At 36.1% G+C, this 25,104-nt stretch overlaps 2 protein-coding genes across 4 annotated transcripts in view; one reads left to right on the forward strand and one right to left on the reverse strand.

The window, feature by feature from the left end:
• LOC113230633 (ras-related protein Rab-23) overlaps positions 1 to 4,187 on the forward strand; it is a 65,374-nt gene extending 61,187 nt beyond the window's left edge. Inside the window, exons 5-6 of one of the 3 annotated variants that reach the window (XM_026464631.1) lie at positions 2,085 to 2,263; positions 3,579 to 4,186. In XM_026464631.1, coding sequence (XP_026320416.1) covers positions 2,085 to 2,263; positions 3,579 to 3,688 — 289 coding nt within the window. In that variant the 3' untranslated portion in view covers positions 3,689 to 4,186. Of the gene's footprint in view, positions 1 to 2,084; positions 2,264 to 3,578 lie in introns of those variants that run through there. The other 2 variants (XM_026464633.1, XR_003310517.1) reach the window with 2 other exon arrangements.
• A 4,479-nt stretch (positions 4,188 to 8,666) lies between these two features.
• On the reverse strand, positions 8,667 to 20,641 carry LOC113230761 (BAG family molecular chaperone regulator 2). The gene is made up of 4 exons (XM_026464843.1): positions 20,429 to 20,641; positions 16,842 to 16,984; positions 14,000 to 14,112; positions 8,667 to 10,877 (listed from the first exon to the last, which is right to left on the reverse strand). Exons 1-4 carry the CDS (start codon positions 20,533 to 20,535, stop codon positions 10,638 to 10,640), a joined length of 603 nt encoding a protein of 200 aa, XP_026320628.1. The 5' UTR covers positions 20,536 to 20,641; the 3' UTR covers positions 8,667 to 10,637.
• Between the last annotated feature and the right edge of the window lie 4,463 nt (positions 20,642 to 25,104).

Below are 25,104 nucleotides of genomic sequence, written 5' to 3' on the forward strand. Positions count from 1 at the left end.
TATGTTTCTGTAAATATGGCCGCCACAAAGAGGATAGGCAATTTCAGACGGCGTGCTTGGATTGACTCGGGATTCCTTATAACGGGCCGATACGGGTATTTTATTTCGAGATTCGCATAATTTCGCTTTAATCTTCGATTAAGGCACAATAGCAGTATCCTATTCCACTTTAAACTAGGTTTCACAAAATAATTGAAAGTCAAAATTAAAACGAGACTTTTCCCTCCAAAAGGCCCAGAGCGAATCCGTAATGAGAAAGAAAGCCTTTCCGAGCTAGAGATGTGAATGTCCTTGTAAAAAGACCGAAAAAGTTGTTGCGCGTTTTGCATCAGCAGTCTTAGCTGAATAATATTTCTTGATGGCTAAATAATAATGAATAAATAATTAATAAATTGCGACGCCTACGCAAGCGTAGCAACATATTTCTGGGATCTTAGTAGGTAGCTACCGACGGCAGCACATCAAGCTACAAATTGGCGAATCTAGTTCCGTTTCACAGGAGGCGATATTCGAACTAAAGTATATGTATGACTTGACGTGCTGTTGACGAGTCTATACAACAAATGATCTTGATTGATTCCGCGTTACAGTGAAGTGTTGAATCAATCACTTTGAAAAAAAAAATAGTAAAATTGGGGATATACACTGATTAATATTCGGTGTAAAAACACGATTCCAAAATCTTATCTCGGAATTTTACAACAAAACCGCTGTTTTCAATAGGTACTTTACATGTACCAATGATTTATTTTATATCAATTGAACTAAATAGAACACGTATAGTATACGATACACATTTTTCAAATGGCTTTAATTTCGTTTGTAAAAAAAATAAATTCTGGAATAAAGGCAGTGTCCTTACCGCCCCACCCTTATCGATACACGCAAATTGAACCGTATTAGTACGGGAAAAAATTAGAATTCGAGCTGAGATAGTATCGACTATTAAGATACAGAAATATTACTTAGGTATTTTTACATAACCTTTTTACACTATAATGTGTAAAGTGTGAAGAGCACGTCAAGTTTGACACAACACTTGAGATTTAAATTCAACTCATTCAACTCAATATCGCTCACGATAAGACGATGACGTGCTCTTAATTATACTAACAACGCTATTTATGCAATAAACACTATATAAACAGCTATCAGTGGAAATGTAAATGCAAACAATGTATCCGTATAAGATAATAGGTACAAAACTGATTTTTAAACAATGAACTAGGTACCACGACGCACAGACAGAAACCAAAACAAGGAATAGGGGAACCACCACACTTAACGCAGAATGGGCTTAAGTTGTCCAGAGAAAGCATTATCTATGTCCATCCAATAATTATAAAATATAATTTATTTTGACCAACTTGGATCAGACAATACACCAGAATAACATAAATAATAAAATAATGAACCAAAATTAGATATAAAATTCAAATTATTTATTTAAAGGAAAATTAATAAATGATATATAAGTACCAGGCAAAATTTAAACACAATTTTAACTTTGGTCAATAAATGAACCATGTTACAGTGGTTCATTTACTGACAATCAATACGTTCAGCAATACCATCAGGATACTGTTATGGCTGGCCCGCACCCTACGCATCAGGAGTATGCACCGCGCGCTTCTGCGAACATCCCGGATTCACTGCAGAAACGAGACCAGAAATAAGAGCGTTGTGCGTTTCGCGTCGGTGATCCGAACGTAAGCGTAACGCGCTACACCGTTTTCGCTTTTAATGCATGGACATAAAGGTTTTTCTGATCGGCTCAAGCCGATTCCGCCTTAATAAGTGTAGTGACTCCCTAAGTTCACTTCACATACCTATAATTTTATTTTTTGAAAGATAATTATTTGTCGTTGGCTATTGATGGACGTGACTGCGCCACCAGAGAAAAGGGGCGAGCTGAGTTTTTAACCGACATAATAATTGAAGTAGTCGCCCTGAGGCGCTTAGCACGGACTTCAGCGTAGGACGTCATTCGACACTTTCACAGAAGGGCGTGTTAGAATCTATGTGAATGTCTCTCTTTAGTCGGAGACGTACAATAACAAGTAGCTTCGCTGTGTTATTTACAGAGATGAGGCGGAACTAGTGGCGCGAGCACTCGGCTGTAGATTGATGCGGGCGTCGGTAAAGGAAGACGTCAACGTGGGGGCTGTCTTCAGGGCACTCGCAGCTCGATGTCTAGCCGACATGAGGCGGGAAGACGCTGCTGCTGAAAACGGGCTGGCACTTAACGTCGCCCCTGTTATAGGTAGGTAAACATATATACATCTTTTTATATATAATATCAAGTGACGGGGTGAACGAGTCGTAAGCTTGATGCTATACGCCTGTACATAACAGGGAAGTACTGCCACCTTACCTATTTCTGCCGCCAAGCAGTATTACTGTGCATTACTGTGTTCCGGTTTTGAAGGGTAAGGGTGCTGATGAAATTACAGACACATGGGTGTTGTCAACTTATCTCAAGGTGACGGGCGCAGTAGTATTGCTCCTCAGATCTTTGCAATTTAAAGCTCTGAGTGGCACTGTAACTTTATGGACATGCGTGTACCTTACCGTCAGGCGCACGACTTAAATAAAAAAATAGCTGCTCGAGCAGTCCTGGTATGGCCACCATTAGTGTAAGCGACAACAAACAAATTTTGCAGGAGAGGGTTTTTTCAAATATTTCTACATGTGACATGAAATTGAATTTTAATCTATAATTACGAATTTCGTAATCGATTGTGTAACAGAAAATTTTTTTTTTTAACAATGGATGTTAAGCCTTTTTGGCGCTTACAATATTTTTGCTATCTTTATCTAAAGATTTTTGAGGCTTTCAGGCTTTTAAGATAATTGCGATTAAAAATATTTAACAACTGTTTATATTGACGACGAAATTGTGATGTCCTTTTGGTTGCGGTAACAAGCGGGGTCGCTTATGTTATGATTTACACTCGGAAATCGATTGCGTAGTCAAATTCGAATCCAAGAAAATACGAATATCGCTTTCTAGAGATAAAACGATCCCTGTGATCCATTTCGGACCATCATTTCTCGGATTCGGACCTGCAGCTTGATTGTCATTGCCTCTCCCGATCGGAAACTGAGTCTCGTCAGAGTCGAGGCGCATAATTGCGATTTACAACTGGCCGATCGGAAACTTTTGACATTTCTAATCGGAACAATAGTTGATTTAACTCACAAATTAGAAAGATGTAGTGGGGATCAGCAGCTTGATTTTGATTGCCTCTCCCGATCGGAAAGTGCGCCTTTTCCGAGTTGAGGCGTATAATATTGCGGATGGGTTACCCGATCGAAACGATCCCAATTTGAATTACAATCAGGACGCTGATGCGAATAGAACGTAGTGCGTAAACGCTCTTATATTAGTTTAAATTATCATTTTCAATAAAAATTTATGTTTAGGTAAAAATGTCGCCTATTATAAGTCGGCGGTCGTGACGATTTCAAGTGTTGTTTACCAATTAAATTTGAGAAATTCGTTTCTCTAATAGTGATATCAGTTGCATTGTAATTTTTTACATGATATTTACGAGCTTTTTTAATCCAATTTCCAGGTAACTTTACAAATCATAACAGCAACGGCACGATCCTACTGCGACCGACAAAACACCGGCCCGGGGGTAAGAAGAAGAACGTACTCAAGAACGCCTGTAGGATATTGTGAGCGCCATACATTGCAGTTTCCTAACGGAAAACGCAGTGGACTTTATCCAAGTGATAATTAATCAACATCAATAGTTTATTTTTGGACATTCCCGTAATGAGTGTAAAGGTGACTGCGCATTCGTAACATACGCGCCGAAGCTGATGACGTCATCAACATTTTCGTATTCTAAATGAAATTGCTTATATTTGTCAACCATTTTGCGAGGCGAATGCCAAAATACGTTTCACTTCCAACAAAACTTTTTTTTTTAATTCTTCGATTGATTTCGAAATTCTAAAAAATATTTTGCAAGAAATAGAGAACAATACTGCAATGTGTTTCCGTTAGCGCCATCAGCAAATAACAACTTCCAATAATATATTAATGTAAATAGTAGTAGCATTGTATAAACATTTTGCATGTGCAATCAATTTAGATATTTAGTACATAAGTAGTTAGCACTCTATATACTTGCTATAAGTGGAGTTTCTTCTTATATTTTATAAGCTTCGTTATTGTGTAAGGGAAAATATGAAATCTTAGTCATTTTTGTAAGTGCAAAAATTACAATCAATTTTTGTAAATATTTTGTATCTATACTCTTTTGTTTTACGGAGAAACAATAAATTATTTTTTCATAAGGTTTTTATTCTTGCTCCCCTGTATTGACGCCTAGGATAGTCATGCAAGCAAATTTTGAATAAATAGAAATTAAAACTATTTTTTGGATCTAATTGATTCGCGTATATTAGTTTTTTTTTTTTTAAAAAACCATAGTTTCGGGCCCATTGTCGGGTAATTCATTCATAATGTAGTAAATCCAATACCAGTTATGTGTATCTAATATTAGAACTTATCTAATGTTAGTTTATTTGAAAAAATAAATATACGCGACGAATATACTTCACTTGTAGTTCTACATTATATACAAGAAGAAGCCTGAAAACCAGCAAACTGCAAAGGTTGTCACCTATTATCAACACAGCCATTTACTTGAAGCCACTATTTTAAGTTTTTTATGTGTCGTTGTAGTGTTGAAGATACAGTCTTTTTTATTTTTATTATATTAGATACGAAAAATAGTTTTACTTCGTTTGTAGTATAACAAGGAGTGTATGGCCCTCGAAAATGTATTTGAATAGCCTTGCCGATATGATTTAATTCCGCCTTCCCCTTTCATCATCCGGGGACTAGACGTAGGCAGGTGCTCGACCCTATGTTTTGGATATTCCAAGGATTAGTACGTTTCAAAGAGTTCCACATCGCATCATTCCTGCTTGCAGACTTATTCCCCAAAATTAATTTTTAGGCCTTATGAGAAGTGAGACTCTGCAATAGACATGTGTCGCGGGTGCCAAGGACAACACTCATGACAGAAATAAATGTGGACCATACAAATATTGTATGTGTATGTACTGTGCATGGCAGATTAACATGATAATCGTTCGGCCACGCAGGCAGTTCAAGGATGTAAGGATAGGTTCTACGGCTTTAGCAGGACGTCTCTTTCTTTGTCACCCGATCATGTTGTTAATTAAAGTTAGAAATCAAAATAAATAGTGATTAGTGATAGTTATATTTCAAAACAATGCGGTTTAACCAATTTTAAAATAGCCATGCAGTTCACAATTTAGTTCTACCGCAAACTGACAGTGTCATTATGACTGCCAACACCCATGATATTATAGCCAATACTAAATTATTAATTAATACATTTTTTATAATGCCAAATTGACGAACAAATCAAATTTTCATTAGAAACGTTTGTACACAATAAAATTTTTATTATAAAAATTTTTCCCTCGAAAAGCATATTGGACAATTTAATAAATCACTTGAAAAAATTATTACTGAAAATTTTATGCAAACATATCCTGTCATAGTTTAAGCATCAGGACTTAAAGTAACTACACAGGCGGCATTTTCGTACGCCGAGCCGTTAGATGCTATACTAATCGAATACGGCTAAATCCAACGACTCCACCACCACCTTAACGCAAAAATGTTACTGCGTTCAATATTAGATACCAGTTAAGTTTAAGCGAAAAATAAGTAGAGAACCTACGCAAAGACTGACCAGTTAAAATTGAACCTTGAAATGGTAGCGTCAAGTTGCCATTTACTTCAATGATCTTGTTGTGAATGGAAGAAATTAGTGTTTTAAATTTCCGTAACATGACGAGGTTCACAATTTAATTCGTCAATCGGTAGAAATATTTTCTTACTGCGTAAATTATAATCAGGTTGAGAGTATCATTAATTTTACTAACTTTGTTCATATAGCTACAGGCACTAAAAACGGTTAAAGAATTCAAACATTTAAATCACTAGGTTTTTTATAATATTGCCCACAATGAATACAAAAAGCATATACTAAACGTAAGTATCACATCTCTGAATAAACTTTTTTACACAGTCGTTCTACTGAAGTTAGAAATACATATCGGCCTTCTTCTGACAAACTGTCATATCTGACGTTTTCGTCGTAACTCAGTAACACCATAGTATATAATAAGACAAGTAGTGTAACTTACACAAATGTATCAGCGCGACTCGTGTTCGTGCACGCCGGCCGCGCGGCGTGCACGAACGCACACATTCCCATAATCTCGCAGTGCACTCGCGTTGCACAGTACGGATCGCAGGCTATTCATTACAGAATTGACGCGTTCCCTCATGTTTAAAATTATTACAATACTTTACTGTGTCAAATTTAAATATTTTTTTATATGTCGGAAGCAAGTTATCACTTCAAACGTACTTTTTAGATAAACGATTTACTAGGCTACCTACGAATCATTTTAACTAGTCTCGATGGTTTCTTTGCTTACAAATTTAATGACACGTTAATTTGACAGCTTAAACTGGGTATGGTCGGAGAGAGGGGGTTTTGAGTGTAAGTTGCTTGGATAGTGAAGGCGTGTACCGCCTCGCTCTCTCTGAACTTGCCGCGTGATATTTTAGAATCCGTTTTAACCTAATCCAACTCTTATACTTTTGGACTAATTACTGTAAAAAGTGCATTAAACTACTAATTGCAATCTATTGACGTTACTATTGCACCGCCTGCTGAACGAATTGATAACAAAGAGTGAATAAGCCGATTCCTGAGTAAATCTGTGTTGAGGGTGTTTCTCACGACGTCGTCCATTCCGGCCTTAACTCCGACATAATATAATTGAATCGTTACGTTCAAGAAACAAATTCGCGAACCTGGTATAAAAACATTAATACGCAAAGTACTGTATTTAACAAAGTTTATTCCAATATAGCACGAGAATACAATGATGAATACCTTAATTTTTTCAAATTATGTTTATCTGTAGGAACAAATAAAATAATAAAGTGACAACTCTACGGTCCGAGTGAATGTAGGCAATAGCTTTACACAGACACTATCGCGCATTATACAGCAATCGTGCGCGATTGAGCGCGCGTGTCAAGATGTTGCAAGGAAAATGGAAAGTGCGTGCGATCGCGCTCAATAGTCACGCGCGCACTAAAGAACGTTAGTTTAAAAAACTTCAAGCACGCGTGCAGGCTTTCCTGCGCGCAATCCTGTACGCACCCGATCACGCGCGATAGAGTAACTGTGTAAAGGGAGCTATTGACGAGGCTAGTAAGCGGGAATTACACTACTCGTCTTATTATACTGTGGTAAAGCATACGGTCTTACTATAGTTTCAAGACATAATAATCCAGTAGTCAGAAACTTTTTTATTAATTTACATAACTAATTGGTAGAACGAGGTTAACACGAGCTAAAGCTCAAAATGTGAAGTGCCAAGCTGAAAATTCGTCGCCCAATGTCATATATGGCAATTAGTCAGAAAAAGAACGATGTAATAATGTACATTAAATTTGACAAGTTAGCAGAGACAGCGCAATATATGTGTCACTTTAACTCAATAATAAAAAACACACGACAACGAAAAAAACGACGACGATACGATCTGATGTTAAAGCGGTAGCTGCGGTGAAGCGACAGATACTGGTTCAAGCCCAGTCGGATCAAAGGGATTTTTCTGTTTGTTCGAACTCTGTATCAATAATAGTAACTTTTTTCGAGGTTACATTTGCAACTTCTTATTGGGGGAGAGATACGCCTCGCTAACTTGCCCTTAGCATGAAATTGTAATATTAAAAAATGTTCGATGACATCGACATGTGAGGTAGAAATCTTGTTACAAAACTTGAAATTTAAGATTGAGAATTCCTCGTAACTGATAGATTAAGTTAAACGAGGCTATCGCCACACGCATAATTTAATTAGAGAATTGAACTTCACTACATATCTCATGTATTCTATAAAGAGAGCCACCACACTTATCGGTACGGAATTTCATTAGCCTGGTCATAAAAAGAGGGAAAAACATGTCAGAGTGGTCCGAGCGAAAGCGACACGCACAAGATTTTTTCGCTTCTGTTGCATGGACAAAACTTTTTCTGACCAGCTTAAGCCGAAACCGCTAATGGGCGACTCCTAACACACTCGGGGTTACAAATCTACGATCACACAATTTGTCTTTATTGCTTAAAACGTTTACGCTACAGATGGTAACATACATACGTGCTCGTGAAAGGCATCACTCTCCCTTCGGCATCGAGTTTATAACCAGAAATAGAAACGAAATAAAGGCCATCCATCGCTGAGTTATCAGGCAAATGGGCCTTACATCACTTTTAAATATTAATTCTCGTTTGATTTAACACTGAAATCACAAATTAGAAAGCTGAAATAGTACAGCGCCAACAGCTGACCTGCGTATACTTTTCCGTATATTCCAAAAATATTCTGTATTTATTGTAATAAAGATAATATCTCTAATAATGGGGAGCTGTTCCATTCGGTGGTGTGGGAAAAACAGCTCTAATTACAGAACAAACGGAATCACATTTCATCGGTAATTAAACATTCAATATATAATCTTTGCATTATCGTCCATTATAGCAAAGCTCAAGTTAAAATGGTCGACTTGAAGTGAAACTTTTGACGACACCCGTCACTTGTTTCGAATTCGGGCTGGCCAATCGGAGTGCATTTGTCACCGTAATGACTTCGCAGAATAGTTTTCAAACAAATTAAATGACATTTCGTCTCTATTCGTGGTTTTCGTCTCAACTCGATACCCTTTGGCTTCGCAGCAGTCGAATAAGAGAATACACAAATATACGGAACTAAGGATACGACCAATTCCACACAACAACCAATTCGCTCTGATAGCTTTACTTCAAAAGCTAAGACGGTCGTACTGTCGGGTGAGCTTCTAGGATTTTCTGACACACTGGGAGACACGTGGTGTCCCTAACAATTTTGGTAATTTTGAATTTTGGAAACACAGCTCCGCGTTAGAGACACCGTGTATCCGTAGGACGCATGACGAATTAAGCAACTTGAAACAAAATAACGTGACAATTAACAAATTGTCACTAGTGAATTGAGATAATGAAAATGTTGGCATCATTCCATTAGGTGAGTGCACGATAATTAATTGTTGTACAGTGTAGAAATTCTTTTCGATAAGTTTTAGACGATATCCCACTCAATTTGTACTAATTTTATTCAAATTATCTAGTTTCGACTTTACCTATGGTGCAGGGTGAGCGGCGCACAAGGGCGCGAGTCTTATTAAAACGGGTATATCATCATTTATAACTTCACCATTTGCACCCGAACTTCCGATCACTGGGGAAAATATAACTGTAAGTATGTCATTTTGATCGCGTGTATACTAGAGGCTGCTAGGGTATTGATTGCACCCAGGCGCTACATGCCTGGTGCTGGCAATCTGGACTTCAAATACAAATCCAAAGTTATGGACAATTATATAGAATGTCCTGTGAATGCATAAATCAAGCAACATCCTAGAAGGTCATCGACAATGCTTTTCCATTCTAGTGTCACCGTAAAGGTGTCACCACACTTATTAAGCGGAATCAGCTCGAGCCGGTCAGAAAAAAAATAAATCCACGCAGTTAAAGTGAAAAAGACCACGCGATTCATTTCCGCTTGCATCGTCATAGCAAAACGTACGTTTTTTTGCTCTTATTACATGGATATGAAGTTTTTTCTGACCGTATTTACGGACGCCCTAAGATTCTTTAGCAAAGCGATTGTTCAATGTGGAAATTCATGGTTAATTATACCCGCTATACTACTCATCCGATTTAAACGAAATTCAACATCGCACCCGACAATAACCGGAGGTCAGATGTCTGAATAGTGGAACACGCACCTTAAAAACTAAGAAAAATTATAAAAAATAGTGAAAGATGCTTAGAAACTTTGACAAATTTATTAAGTCCCGAAGCCTTTCTAACTTAAGAAACGACATCAAAAACACACAATGGATTTTTTTCAATAATGGAAGATAAAACAATTGGAATGCTTGCTCAGTGCATACATTGTACACACCTGTCCTGTTTTCAATATGACGTAGATGTCAAATCAAAGCCAATAACGATTAACGATAAAAACGATTCTATTTGGTTTATCTTCCTTGAAAAAAAAATTCTAAGTATACACATTATCACATTTGCCAAAGCTTGTAAACCACCATGATGTGGACGTAGGAATGAATCAAGATTATTTCTAAAAGACGTATTCGTAATATTTAATAGAAAATAGATCACAAGACATATCTTCTTTTCAATAAAAAAAACGAAATGTTTGAGAATACAGGACATGCAATAAACAATTCTATTGACAGCACAATTATTCTGGCAGTTTACAGAAATAAACGAATACAATTATGTTAATGTATATGTATATTAATTAAAATCTTACCATAAGTATAGTAAGTATGTTACAACTATCATTTATACTGTGGTATATAAACTGGTACTGTATAGCGTGGATATATAGCAACCGACAAAATCCCTTTCATTCCTAGTCCCCGAAACAAAAGAATGCTGGCAGTGCCAAAAAATGGAGCTAAATATTTAGCTTACTCATACATTCCTCTACTCACGAATAAGAAGTAACATTAAGCTTTGCAAAGTACTCTAGTAAGCCCTGTAGGCGTTTCTTGACTCTCTTTTGGTCATCCAAAGTGCATCCCAAGATTGCTGTCTCAAAGTTCTTGTCCGTGCCAGTGCTGGGATCGGGTAGTGAAGTGCATGCGTTCATGTACGTTTGACACCTAGTGTGTGCTATGACAGCGTCTTCCTGCACCGACATTACTAGTTGATCGATGTACATGTTCACCTGGAAGCAGTTGTGAAAAAAAGCCATTTAAGGCGAGGTATTTCAAGTATTTCAATGCGAGCCTAGATTTTAGGATGTGAGGTGGGGAACAAGCACCCTATGGCGACTGACGGGGCAGCGGGTGGCGCGGCGTGTCGTTAAACCGCTGGGCAAGATAAATGTGAATTTAATAACTTCACTTGAAAACTAAACTTTAGCAGGGTCTCTGTAATACTTAATGAGCAATATCTTCGTATAAAAATTACGTACAAAGTTACATATTTTCTTCTTAAATTAATGAGCATGAGCAACTCCCTTCCATCGCCATTAAGAAAACCCATCTGATTATAACTTTTATAAGCCCATGGCAGATTAAAAAGGAAAAAAGAAATTAAAATAGCATCCAAATATAAAATAATTATGGTCTTTAGTATCATTCAAAGTAATATTGTAGAAAAAGAATAAAATTTGGATTACACCACTTTTGCGGTGATAGCCTCATTTATGATTAGAGGTGAGCGTTTAAACGAAAAGCACTTAAAAAAGTTTTCTTTTTTAATAAGCACTTAAGCACGCTTTTTATTTTAAGAGTAAGTGTTGGTCAGTTCCATATTCAACAATTTCATTTTTTATCACATGCCTAAGTTTCAAGCCCCGTCATTCATGTTTCTTAAACAAATTAATTCGTCAATGTGAATAATAAATTTATAAATAAAAATAAAACTCTTGTTTTACAAATAAACTTACTTAGTCTACTCATGCTTTTCGCTATCAACACAATGTTGCAACGTTTTTTTAACATAAAAGACATTTTCTAAAAGATTTTTTAAGCTTCAAACTAAAAAGCGTTTAAGTGAAAAGCGTCTAAAAAGCACATTTTTTTTAAAAAGCTGCAACGTTTAAACGTTTCTAAAAATAAGCACTTTTTCCCATCTATATTTATAATATTAATCTTAACGTCATGTCTGTGATCAATTTTGTTCAATAAAAGTTTTAATTCACTAATAAGTGATATGAAACGAACAAACGACCACTAATTAATTAATTATTTATAAAACTGTTAGTGCGTTTGCGCATTACGTCCGATTCGTATTAGTTCCGAATCCGAGAAATGATGAAATGTCATAGGCATGCATTGACCTACTAATAAATGGACATCGGGTCTAATACAAAAACCACGAAAAAAATATCCGAAGTTAACCTATACAAACGTAGTGACATGTAACGAAATATAAAAAACTAAAACATTCAATTTAAATTGTAACGTCATTGCAGTACTGCCTAATTTTGCTTGGAACAATTTAAGGGCCCAAAAACACCATATTCAGCTTCTACTGGAAACTTAACAAAATGCACCATATTTAACTTCGACTGAAAATTACTTGAACACAAGAGTAATGGAGTAGCCTTTATCGTAAATATTAATTAATTTTTGTATATTTTATTATGTCGAATTTTGTACAAATTCACTTAAGGATTATAATAAAGAGTTGGGCAGATACATACATACATACAAATATTACTACAAATGTAAAAATAAGCGTGTACTATAAGAAATGTGCCGATATTCCAACTAAACGTAAACTCAAATATCCGTAATTCAGAAAACTGATTTATAATAAAACCGTTACGCTTTCGAGTAATTATGATGCTTTTCACAAAGCCAAAATTAGCTTTTGTTTTGTAATCTTCGTAAAAACACATTATGAAAATTCGAGAAAATTCGGGCAAATGTATTTTCTGACTTCCGATAGGTAATTCCAAGCCGTAAAGCTAAGTTTAAAATCAAAGCGACTGTATAGTTTCTTTGTTTTAAATATTTCAATCACTTGTTAGCTATTTGATTATTTTGTGTGCTTTTGTTATTTATATTTACGATTCATTTATATATAAATTAAATACTATAAAACTGTACAAAATAACACTTTTGAATGAGAACTATGATAACACAATACAAATAGATACAAAATCCTGTTTTTACACTTTACAGCAGTAATTTTTACAAGTCATTATTTTGGTACTGCATGATTGAGAACCGCGCTGTCAGTCGAACAAACGTCTTCGTTAAACTTAAACTGTTGTGCGATTGACGCTCTGTATGCAATTTTAACGCCCTACAGGTGCGGACACTTTTTAACGCGAACCCGACATCCATTTATTGGTAGGTGAATGGTCACAGGGATCATTTTATCATTAGGTGTGCAAGCGATTCGAATCGGACATCTGAAGTGAATACGAGTTTTCTAGATTTGGATAGTCTAGGATCCGGAACGAAAACAAAACGGATGCAGTGTGCAAACGCGCTTATCCCTAATTTTTTTTTATTTGAAGGCGAAATTACAAACGTACGAATTCAAGTAGCAATACAAGTACAAAATCGAAAATTGATGCTGGATTCATCCAACCTCATATGTAGTTCGTTACTGTAAAATAAAATCGTACAATTTTATTTCTTTTTATCGACCGTCACCTACTAATCTAACATGTACATAACTACAAACATGTACATGTTAGTAGGTGTTATATTATTTAATTATTTTATTTATAAATCATACATGTCAATAGATATTTTGCACATTGTATAATAATTAAGTATTACTTCTACATAAGCCTACCGATTTAAATTCTGATTAGGCGTTATTACATGTCCGGTCTACCTTGTTATTGTAGAGTTAGGCGCTCCGCAGATGGAGCAACTTTAGTTGACTGCAACTGGCAACTTTTTACAAGTTTTCATTAACGGTTGCCAGTTGTAGCAACTAAGAGGCCTAGTTGTGGATTGCCGCAATTTTAAATAAACTTTCGAAATCCACGGAAAAGACTGAGGCTGCGGAGACGGGAAGGGAGTGAAGTTGCTTTACAAGTTGCGGTTGCTGGTTGCGGAAACTGGCAACTGGAGACAACCAGTACAAATTTGCAAGTTTCTAGTTGTAGTTTCTAGTTTATTTAATCACGGATTTCTGCAATCGAAAACTGTAGTCGATTGCCGAAACTCTCAACTGAAGTTGCTATTTCTGTGCGGTTTGTTGAAATTATATGAAAAACGTCATAAACAGCTAGTTGCGGGTTGCCAGTTGCCGATACTCGATGATCAAAGTTGCACCATCAGCGCAGCGCCTTAAGTGTGCATTTAGATTATTTACCTGGTGCAGCGCCTCTTCCTGCTGCGCGTCGCGGTCGGTGCGCACGGCCACCTCGACAGTCATCGCACGCGCTAAAATGCGGTCCGCGTACCGCGTTATGTCATCTTTATCGCCTGCACAACAAACACATTTCCTTAAATGACTAGCCGTTTCTGTTTTTCTTTTATAAAAAATCCCATACAAAATTGACAATGACCATGCGCTACGTATCCATAGTATAAGTATAGTATGTCCGCATATATATATATAATATCAATTGATGAGACGAACCAGTCTGACCTGAGGGACACTGCCACTGCGTCCGTCACCCTAAGACGTAAGTTGTAAAGTCCCAGTTGCCTGTAACTTCACCACCGCCCTTGCACTTTAAAACCGAAACGCAGTAATGCTCACATTACTGCTTAGCGGCAGGCAAGGTAGCAGTACTTCCCTGGATGAACTTTTTCACAAAGACCTCTACTGCTACTAAAATATATAATTATGTATCTATGCTGATGATCCTAAAAAGTGGTCTATATATAGACCCCCAGGGGTTCACTCCAACCAACAACGGGTCCATGTCAACGAAGAAAAGAGGGTGCATGAGACGTTAATCAACGAGAAAGGAACCCATTAGTGTCTTTTAGTCATATAGCCATTTAGTTAGGTTGTGGCCAAAAACTTGAGTCAAAATCCATTTATTTATGAAAACACAGGCTGTAAAGAAGTTGACATGTACGAAATAAGTATAGTTTAACTGTGTCTAGCCACGCATTAGAAGCGTCAACACCATTGACCTACCAACAAATGGACGTCGGGTAGACCCGACGTACCGTCAACTGTATTAGAATACAAAAATCACGAAAAAAATGTCCGAAGTTAACCTATACAAACGTAGTGACATGTAACGAAATATAAAAAACTAAAACATTTAATTTAAATTGTAACATCATTGCAGTATTGCCTAATTTTGCTTGCAACAATTTAAGGGCCCGAAAACACCATATTCAGCTTCTACTGGAAACTTAACAAAATGCACGTTATTTAGCTTCGACTGAAAATTACTTGAACATAGGAGTAATGGAGTAGCTTTTATCCTAAATATTAATTAATTTTTATATATATTATTATGTCGAATTCTGAAAAAATTCTTTTGAAAAGTTGGGCAGATACATACATACCAATATTACTACAAATGTGAAAATAAGCGTGTACTATAAGAAATGTACCGATATTCCAACTAAACGTAAACTCAAATATCCGCAATTCCGAAAACCGCTTTTGTTTTGTAATCTTTCTAAAAAAATACATTTGACGTTATGAAAATTCGAGCTAACGTTATTTCGGGCAAATGTAGTTTCTGACTTCTGATAGGTAATCCCAAGGCGTAAAACGAGTACGACAATATTTTTTTAGTTATTGCTAACGTTTAATAAAAAAATCATTTAAAAAATAAGATTAAAATCAAAGCGACTCTATAGTTTCTTTGCTCTAAATATTTCAATCGCTTGTGGTTTGAACAATTGAAAATGACTAAGAAGTTTATATAAGCTTCTTGAAATTGGCGTAATGGGTCTCTTTCCATCTTTTGCGCATGCAATGTGCAGAAAAAGGACAGTTAGCTATTTGATTATTTTGTGCGCTTTTGTAATTTATACTCACGATTCATTTATACATAAATTAAATTAAATACGATAAAACTGTACAAAATAACACTTTTAAATGAGAACTATGATAACACAATATATTTGTTTAGTGACAATATGATACAAAATCCTGTTTTTACACTTTACTGCAGTAATTTTTACAAGTTATTATTATAAAGTACATGTGATTGACAACCGCGCTGTCAGTCGAACAAACGAAGACTGTTGCGCGATTGACGCTCTGTATGTGATTTTAACGCCCTATAGGTGTGGGACACTTTTTAGCGCTACCGACGTCCATTTATTGGTAGGTCGATGGTCAACACAAACGGAATACTCCACATTACACAAACAGTATCTAAGTACTCACTTAATACTTTCCTATTGTAGATATAAAATTACTTACATTTCACAACACATTAGATATTCGATTAGACACATTTTTAAAACTTATGTTCATTTGTTGTAAAGTTTCTCACAATACAGTTAAACTTATCAAAGTTATTAGCATTGTGCCAGCTGTTAAAAAAACATAAAAGTAGCAGAGGTTCTATTAGACAAAAAAGTTTGGGAACTTCTGATCTATGCAGACATACTATGCTAAATATGTGGAGCTTGTAAATATAATATTGTATATTATTATATACCAAATACCACTACCTCGCTTACGTTATGAATAATTATGATAATTGGGATGGATGTGTGTCGTTGTGCACAACTGGATAAGTTATCAGTATACAGTATAGTAGTTGCCTTTACTACACATGTACATTACTTGCGAAAGCGAAGTAATAGCATTGATTCTATTAACTAAAGCATAAAAGCTATAATAGCCCAGTGCGAGAATGGTGGCTTTTTTACGATATCAAGTGAGGGAACGAATAAGTCGTGCGCCTGGTGGTAAGCGACATGCCTGTCCATAACAGTTGCAGTGCCGCTCAGAGCTTTAAGTCGCAAAGATCTGAGGGGCATTGCCACTGCGCCCGTCACCCTGAGACGTAAATTGTAACGTCCCATGCCCTTTAAAACTGAAACGCAGTAATGCTCACATTACTGCTTGACGGCAGAAATACGTAAGGCGGCAATACTTACCTGGACAAACTTTCACAAAGAGCTCTAGGTACTGCTAGTAAACGAGAAGTCTTAGAAGGATCCATAACCCCTAACAATATAAAAGTATTGTGAAAGAAATATAATATATACAGCATAATACTAACATTCCGTGATATCATTAAGCAGATCCGAGTGTTTAATACTATCCAGAGTAGACAGCAAAGAGTCTTTCTCCTCCTCAATACGCGCCGTGTCTCGTCGCAGTCTTTCCACACGCAGCTCTACTTGGTCTAGCACTGCAATCAACCTGCAACAATAAAAAAAATTAAAACATTTACTTATGTTTTTTTTACGTATTTGAAATTACCGCCATATCTTGAGGATCTCATGGGTTATAAATGTTAGAAATGACGGCCGATTCTTCTGACTGGCTTCATGCGATTCTGTATAAGATAAGTGTGATATTACATATTACCTACCAAAATATATATTTTATTATAGAACAATTGGAATACAAGGACTACTGTGTCCTATTATTACTTATTATTGAAGTAGCAGTAGAGCTCCTTGTGAAAGAGTTTGTCTACTAGTACTGCAACCTAACCCATTTCTGCCACCAAGCAGTAATCTTACCATTACTGCATTCCGGTTTTAAAGGGTAAGGATGCCGGTGAAATTACAGGCACATGGGACTTGTCAACTTATGTCTCAGTGTGACAGGCGCAGTGACAGTGCCCCTTCGGTCTTGGCGGTTTAAAGCTCTGAGTGGCACTGTAACTGTTAAGGATAGGCGTGTCACTTAGCACTAGGCGCACGACTTGTTCGTCCCGTCACTTGATATTATTAAAAAAATACATTATATTTGTTAATATTGATTTGCTAATTTCGTCCCCTCCTACGTAAAGTATCGTATGTCGTATTTGCCAAGTTTACAGGGGAGTGTTTGAAAGTTTTGAATTCACTCACATGGCCATAACACGTAACTATCATTTCTCAGTTTTATTAGCAAAGCTTGTTACTCACATAGAGTATTATAAAATCTAGATATGGTTAGATGAACTACCACAATTTATTTTATAATAATACTCATTTCAGTGAATTCAAACCTTTAAAACGCTTCCCTGGAAAGTTGCCAATTTCAGCATACAATAATTTACGTAGGAGGGGTCAATTTGGTTTTTGCTAAACTTGTTTTTGACTAAGAACTTAATAACAATGGTCCTAATAAGTGTCCGATATACATAATTAACACAGCTGACATAAAAACAAAACTGTCTTGGTTAGTATGTATCATCATAATTAATATTAGAACAAGGAAGTTGTTAGCTCAGTAAAATTAAATCCAAATTCAGTTACTTTTGCACCATGCCTAACATTCAATAGATAGTTTCGTACATTTTATGGGAAAATTTAAATTTGCGGAAAATTGAGGAAAAACCTGTGACGTGTGATTGGAAAATAAAGTTTAATTTTAATATAATTTATAAAAAATCATAAGTAAACATTTATTACAGGATATTGAAGACTTTTTCAGTGTCCAATCATAGTGATTCCACATAATATTTGAATATGGACCAAAGTATGCCAGGGCAGGATAGGTCACTCCTGAATATCGACTATATATATAACCAGAAATAGACACGAAATAAGGGCCATATATTCCTGGTAACACATTAGCGATACAGCTCTTATAAATATCATCTCTCGTTTGCACTGAAATATAGACAGGCCAACTACTGACCTGTGTGTACATCTCTGTATATTCCAAAAAATATTCTGTATTTATTGTAATAAAGATAATATCTCTAACAATGCCGTGCTGTTCTATTCGATGGTGTGGGAAAAACAGCAAAATAAAATATCTAATTACAAAACAAACAGAATCACATTTCATCAGTAATTAAATATTATATACGTAATTTTGTAATTTTCACCCATTATAGCAAAGCTCAAGTTAGCTGGTCGATTTGAAGTGAAACAGTGCACAAGATTCGTCAATGTGTAGCCATCTCATCGGTTCATATGACGTGGCTCAATGCAGGTTGGTAATGAATCACACACAAGATGACGCCCAAATGGGGTATATGGCCATCAACATCAAAGTAGTGTTTTTCATTGAGACATTAAACCCTAAAAATTGCTGCCTCAGTAATATGATCTACGTTTTTGTTCCATTGCTACTATCTTTATGTCAACCAGGTAATTTGTCATTACTTGATAATTTTGATAATTAAACGAAAATCCTATTTATGTTCCTGACTCACCAGTTTTTGGATTTCTCAGTTAATGGATTTGTACTTATTAGTATCTTTCTATACATATTTTGTGAAAATGGCTTTGCGTACACTAGACCACCATTTTTATTTACCACTGTTATTTAGTTACAAAACTTACAATTAAAAAGATTCAGAACAAAAACTGATAAATCCAATGCATTTCAATGTTGTCTAGTTTCATTCAATGGATTTGTTTGTTTTTAAAGAGATTTTAGTGGTTGTTGGTCAGGTTGGATACATTATTAGTATAAACATGGAAAAAACTACCATTTCACATTAAAGAACCAGAAAATGTCTAAGTCGTATTCTAGAACTCTACTCAACGCTCCAGTCAGGATTGCACTGGAAACACAAGCACTGGAAATATGACCCTAATGGCACGGACTTGAGCATGATTTCGAGTGCTTTAAACCATACTCAAATCCTGACTTGAGCATTAAGTAGAGTTCTGGAATACGACCCTAAGTGTGACTTAGCAGTTTTTGTTCTGACACTCCTCAAATGACTTTAAAACTTTAAAAAATAAAAAACTTTTACTTTTACAAATGTTTTAGAACGTAATTTGACAACACCATTGAATAAACCTGTATAATACATAATAAACATGTAGTTAATACACATTAAATAAATATTCAACAGGGTCATCAAATAACTGATTCAATCCATGATGGGCGGGTGTATGTTGTGAATACTTGAAATTCTGTGAACTGATTTTAGTACTATACAAATTGTGAAAAAATTTGTCTATGGAAGTACTGCCACCTTACCTATTTCTGTAGTCAATTACAATTACTGCATTCTGGTTTTGAAGGGTAAGGGTGCTGGTGAAATTACAGGCAAATAGAACTTGTCAACTTATGTCTCAGGGTGACAGGCACAGTGTCAATGCCCTTCAGATCTTTGCGATATATTATTATTATTATTATTAAAGCCCTGAGAGGCTCTACAACTGTTATGGACAGGCATGTATGCAGCTTACCACCAGGCCCATGGCTTAATTGTCCCATCATTTGGTATTATAAAAAAATATGGATGTCAGGGAATTGAGAATGTATTTTTTCTCTTCTTATTGTTAACTCAGTTAATTTAGAATATATTTACAATAAATAATGTACAGACTGAGCAGGCACTATAATATAGTCTAAAACATTGATATTGAAAATCGTATATAAGAAACTACTAATTGAGACAAATATTATACACAAAAAGTCTATACTAATCTGAAAGCTTAATAAAAGTTCGAAGCTTACACATAAAAAAATCATTATAATAATAGGCACGTAAATCAGGCGCCCACGCCAATCACCATAGTCATGAACTTTTTATAACTAGATCGTTAAATGCTATGCCCATATCGGGAGGTTAATTTACCTAGAAAATTCAATAACTCCTTCGCATTTTCAGTGTTATTAATAAAAAAACCTTTACAGAGACAGGCAACAACAGAGCATAGCAACAACTGCGAGTAAATTTACCTGTCTTTCGGCGGCTGACTTCCCGTTGCCGACGTTTCGTCGATGAGAGGCAGCCGGGAACTTTCTCCACCATAAGAGAAATCTAACGCGTACTGATCCACCTCCATGTTTAGACAATCGACCGGTTTTGATAAAGCCAGATTTACTTTCGTTATCCACGACGATTTGATAAAAGATAAATAAGTACTATCCAGTAAATTCCACAGTTTTCCGGAGACGTCAAGTCAGAACCACCAAAACAAATTCGGAAATTCGGAATGTCAAACTTGTCAAAATGCGCCGCCAATTAATTACAGATAATATATATTAAAAACCGGTACAAAAACGATTTTTGGTAAATATAGAATAGAATCGATTAAATTTATCGATATAAACGATTTTATACAAATATTAATTGTTAAAGTTTGCAACGCATTCACACAACAATTAAACTGTTATTTTCGTATTATTACTTTATATGGCAATAAATTAAGGACACCGTACCCTAGTTTAAGTATGTTTAATAAAGAGGAAAAAAAATTACATTTTCTGTTAACTAAAGGGATCTGGCAACGTTTTCCCTTTGGAAAGCTATTCTTGCAGGACATCTGTAAATATGATAAAATTATCAAATTTCGAAAATAGGTTTGTTTGCTCATTTGGAAAATTACAACAATTTCCTTTCACTGGTTGGCTTTATTATCAGCAAACTGCCTCCGTGGCCGAACGGTTACCACGCTGGACTGCCACGCAGAGGTTCCAGGTTCGATTCCCGGGCCGGGAGAAATAAATATTTCTCCTGGCCCGGGGTGTATTTATTTTTACATACCTACATTTATTTTTCTCGTGAGTTTGGGTGTAATTTATGGTTGTCTATGTGTGTGTCCATAGCACCCGCGACACAGGGTTTTCCCTAGTGCGGGGCTGGGTGAATTTCACTTTCCGAATTTCAATGGCACTTTTCGAGTGATTTTTGTAAAACCCTTCTTTCTTTTGGTTTTAAGGTTTTAAACGTACAAATAAGTTCAAGCGATGTAAAAAATTATAAAATCACACAAATATTTAAGTTAAATACAACAAAAAACGATATTTGAAGTCACACGAATGAGACTGCAGTAATGCGAATGATTTTCTCATAAATATAAATGATAAAGACGGTACAGTAATGAGAAATTATTATTACAACACACATTTTATGGTTCACAAAAGAACATTTAACAACATTTAACAAGTAACAAATATTTTAATATTACTTCTTGTATCAAAATCCTTCTCATCCGTGTAAAACCATCTATCTATCTACATGTAATTAAAAATAAATCTAAATAAGTATTTTGTTAATGTCACATAAACTTTGTTGTACATCAATATATCATCATCATCACCATCAACATCATCATCATGATCACTATTATCATCAGCATCATTACCATTCACATCATCATCACAATCATCGTCATCATCACCTCCATCATCATCGTCGTCACCACCGGCATCACCGCCACTATCACATCTAATTGTTATATTTCAAGTAAATGTTTGGCTTAAAGTAACTATTTGACTTAAAAGTAGACAAGAATGATATCGACAATAATGATATTTGGATACATTTTTAATTGTCAAGTGTGTAAAATATGCTGGATCGTTATAAAAGTGCATGGATTTTAAAGTTCCCTTCGTCTAATTGATGTACAATAAAGTTTATAAAACTATTCTTAATACTTATTTAGATAGATTGCTTTACATGAATGAGAACGAATTAGTCACTAGCGCTGAAATTGGTATTTAAGTCGATTTTTTGCTAAAACAGAGATGCGCAGGTTACTTCACTGTGTACACTCCAATCCAACAGGAGCCCCTTCTTACGTGTGCGAAGGGTGCAGGTGATGCGGTATGAACTTTGTTATTAGGAGGCTTATAGTTGAATTGACACTAATGATAAGAAAAATTTAAACACATTTTATATTCCCAAGAAAACTTGTTTGTTTATAGTAAATTGGAAAGTTGCGATATGTAAGTTATTTGAGTTGATCCTCGATGGGAAATATTGCGATTTCCACGAGTGTTTAATTTTCTTCTTTTCTTAAAATTAGGGCAAGTGGAACTGGCGCCCATGAATGAGAAATTGCCCACTTTTTAATTTTTATTTATTACTGTGACATAGTAAAGTAGTGTTTTTATGTGTAACTCAGACTGAGTAAGCAAGCAATCATATTAAAAAAAATAATGCTTAGCATTCATGTAATGCAATCAAGATAAAAAAAATTCATGCAAGATGATACGGTTTACGGTTACTTTTACGGAGTTTGTCAATAACTTCCGGCAAACAAATGATCGTGTACCAATCACTATTCACGGTACAACGATTCTCCAAAGCAACAGTAGCCACGTGTCCAGTTTTATTAAAAAAAAAGAAACAATCATCCGCTTAGAGGCACTTTGCACGCGCGCCACTTTGGTTGATCTCGAGAGACCCATACACTCGATTGCTGCTTTCTTTTGGGATCGTAACTATAAATCCATGTTTCGTCTCCTGTTACTATGTTCCACACCAAATTTTACGCCCCTTCGTTGAATCTGGTAAGCATGGCATTGCACCAAGTGACGCGATCCGTTTTTTGAGCCTCAGTCAAATTGTGTGGGATCCATCGAGAGCACAGCTTTTTCACACCCAAATATATGTGTAGTGTTGATTGTATTTGACTCATGCCTATGCCTAAAGATGCCCGAATCTCATGGTATGTCACATGACTCTGTGTTGATCATACGGCGCACAGCATCGACGTTTTTGTTGTTCACAGCCGTGGACGGGCGACCATCACGAAATTCGTCACTGAGATTCACACGACCGCGTTTAAATTCTGTAAACCAGCTATAAATAGTCGTCCTGATGGTGCTTCATCGCCAAAAGCAGTTTGAAACCGAACGAACCTCCGCTGAGCGGTAACATTACACTTAAAGTCGTAGGAAATCATACTGCGAAAATTTTCACGAGTTAAATTAATTTCTAAAATGACGCCACAATGTAAAAACAAGTGACATTCAGATGAAACAAACTGTATTCTACAGCCAAAGAGTTCCATTTTCAAATGTTGTAATTACTTTTTCAATATTGTTTATGTAAGTGGCCAGTTCCGGAAACTTATAGTGCACCCTACAACACGGCAAAGGCATACTCTTTAGATCTTACGAAATCATATACAAATGTTAATGCTTCGATGCTTTTAGTTGACCGATGTCCGAAAAGAGTGAGTGGAATTATCATATACAACTAAGCACACACACTAAAATGTATAGAAAAGCGGGATACTTACCAAGGGTCTTTGAGGTTTGCCTCCACTAGCAAGTTTTGCTAATATGTAATGTATCTTAATTTAGAGCTCCAGTGAATATAAAGAATTCAATTAATAGTGCACGATTCCGCCATAAAGTCGACAGCAGTCTTGTATAGATACAAAAAGCGAATTTGAGCTCTAATTTAAAGATCTGGTCTGATATGCAGTACCTTCGGACTTTAGTAAAGACGCTAAATTTCTTGGCAGTTTGAATGGGGTAAACTATTTACGATTTTTAACGTAGATTGGTCTTAGAAAGAAGTTGGTTGACGATATGTGAACCTCGTAGTTGAAGGTGGCAAGACACAGCATAATTAAGCATCCGCGCATTTTGCTTTGGGTGTACGCGCCCAGGTCAACGAGTGCCTCTCGTAACAAATAAGGCAGTATAAGCCAAACAGACTCCGCTCGATTTTTTTGAGAGCTGCATTAAAAGCATTATTTATGCAGAGCATTTAGTCGGTCACTGAACTGATGTAGCATAATGTAGTAGAGCAACTCAATCATTTAGGTACGACTGGTGGGTGGACGTATTGTATTTACGGCATCGGGATTGGTATTTTAGGCCGTGTCTGTAATTGTGCGTTTTTAAGTAAGTTTTATCGGTAGTATGTAGAGTTAACGGTACTATTTCAAAATTGCTATAAATACCTTAGACGCCCAATTATTCACTACGCGAAAGTTTTCGCACGGCCGTGCGGCGACCGCCCAGATACCACCATCTACCACGATTTCCATGTAACTAAGGCAACAACATTTAAATTCCTCTGAATAATATAACCCCGCTGCCTTCGCGCGGCTTCACCAGGCCGCTGCGCGGCCGCCACGTAGATCAAATACAAGCCAGACTCGCCTGCGCCCCCGGGATGTTGATAGTTTAAGTTAAAACGTAAAAGCTAAATAAATAGAGCGTACTTTGCCATGACAGTTAGATGCACGAGGATCGCTGCAGGGCGGCAACGAGGTCTCCGCGCGGCGCGGGCGTGAGCGCGATGAAATTCTTATTGAAAAAATGCGCCCTAATACGTGCTTAATATTATTAGGTTCTGTGAAGTGCATATCAAGACACATCATATTGACAATTTCGACCATTCATGAAGCATATGGTAGGTATAGACTTGAATTTAAATTCTTGGTACAGTGCCGATTTCTACTATATCAAAATAGTCTTAAATAAATACGTATATTAATAACGCACCCCTCATGGAAGAATGACATATTATGTGGAGTTACGTCAAAAATGTTTATTGCTCCATTAGATATAGAAAGATATAATCTACACCGTCTACAATTCTTGTAGCTCTATCACAATGTTAGTTGATAAGAGTTACAAGAATTGGAGAATCTCGGATAATTTTCCGA

Source organism: Hyposmocoma kahamanoa, unplaced genomic scaffold (genome assembly GCF_003589595.1).
Source record: "Hyposmocoma kahamanoa isolate Upper Pololo Valley unplaced genomic scaffold, ASM358959v1 64, whole genome shotgun sequence".
Lineage (NCBI taxonomy): Eukaryota > Metazoa > Arthropoda > Insecta > Lepidoptera > Cosmopterigidae > Hyposmocoma > Hyposmocoma kahamanoa.

Coding starts and splice junctions, on each gene's coding strand:
- LOC113230761 (XM_026464843.1), bottom strand. CDS start 20,535: ATGGAGGTGGATCAGTACGCGTTAGATTTCTCTTATGGTGGAGAAAGT. Junction 16,985..20,428: donor AGTCAGCCGCCGAAAGACAG/GTAAATTTACTC, acceptor TTATTGTTGCAG/GTTGATTGCAGTGCTAGACC. Junction 10,878..13,999: donor AGGAAGAGGCGCTGCACCAG/GTAAATAATCTA, acceptor AACTGCTTCCAG/GTGAACATGTACATCGATCA.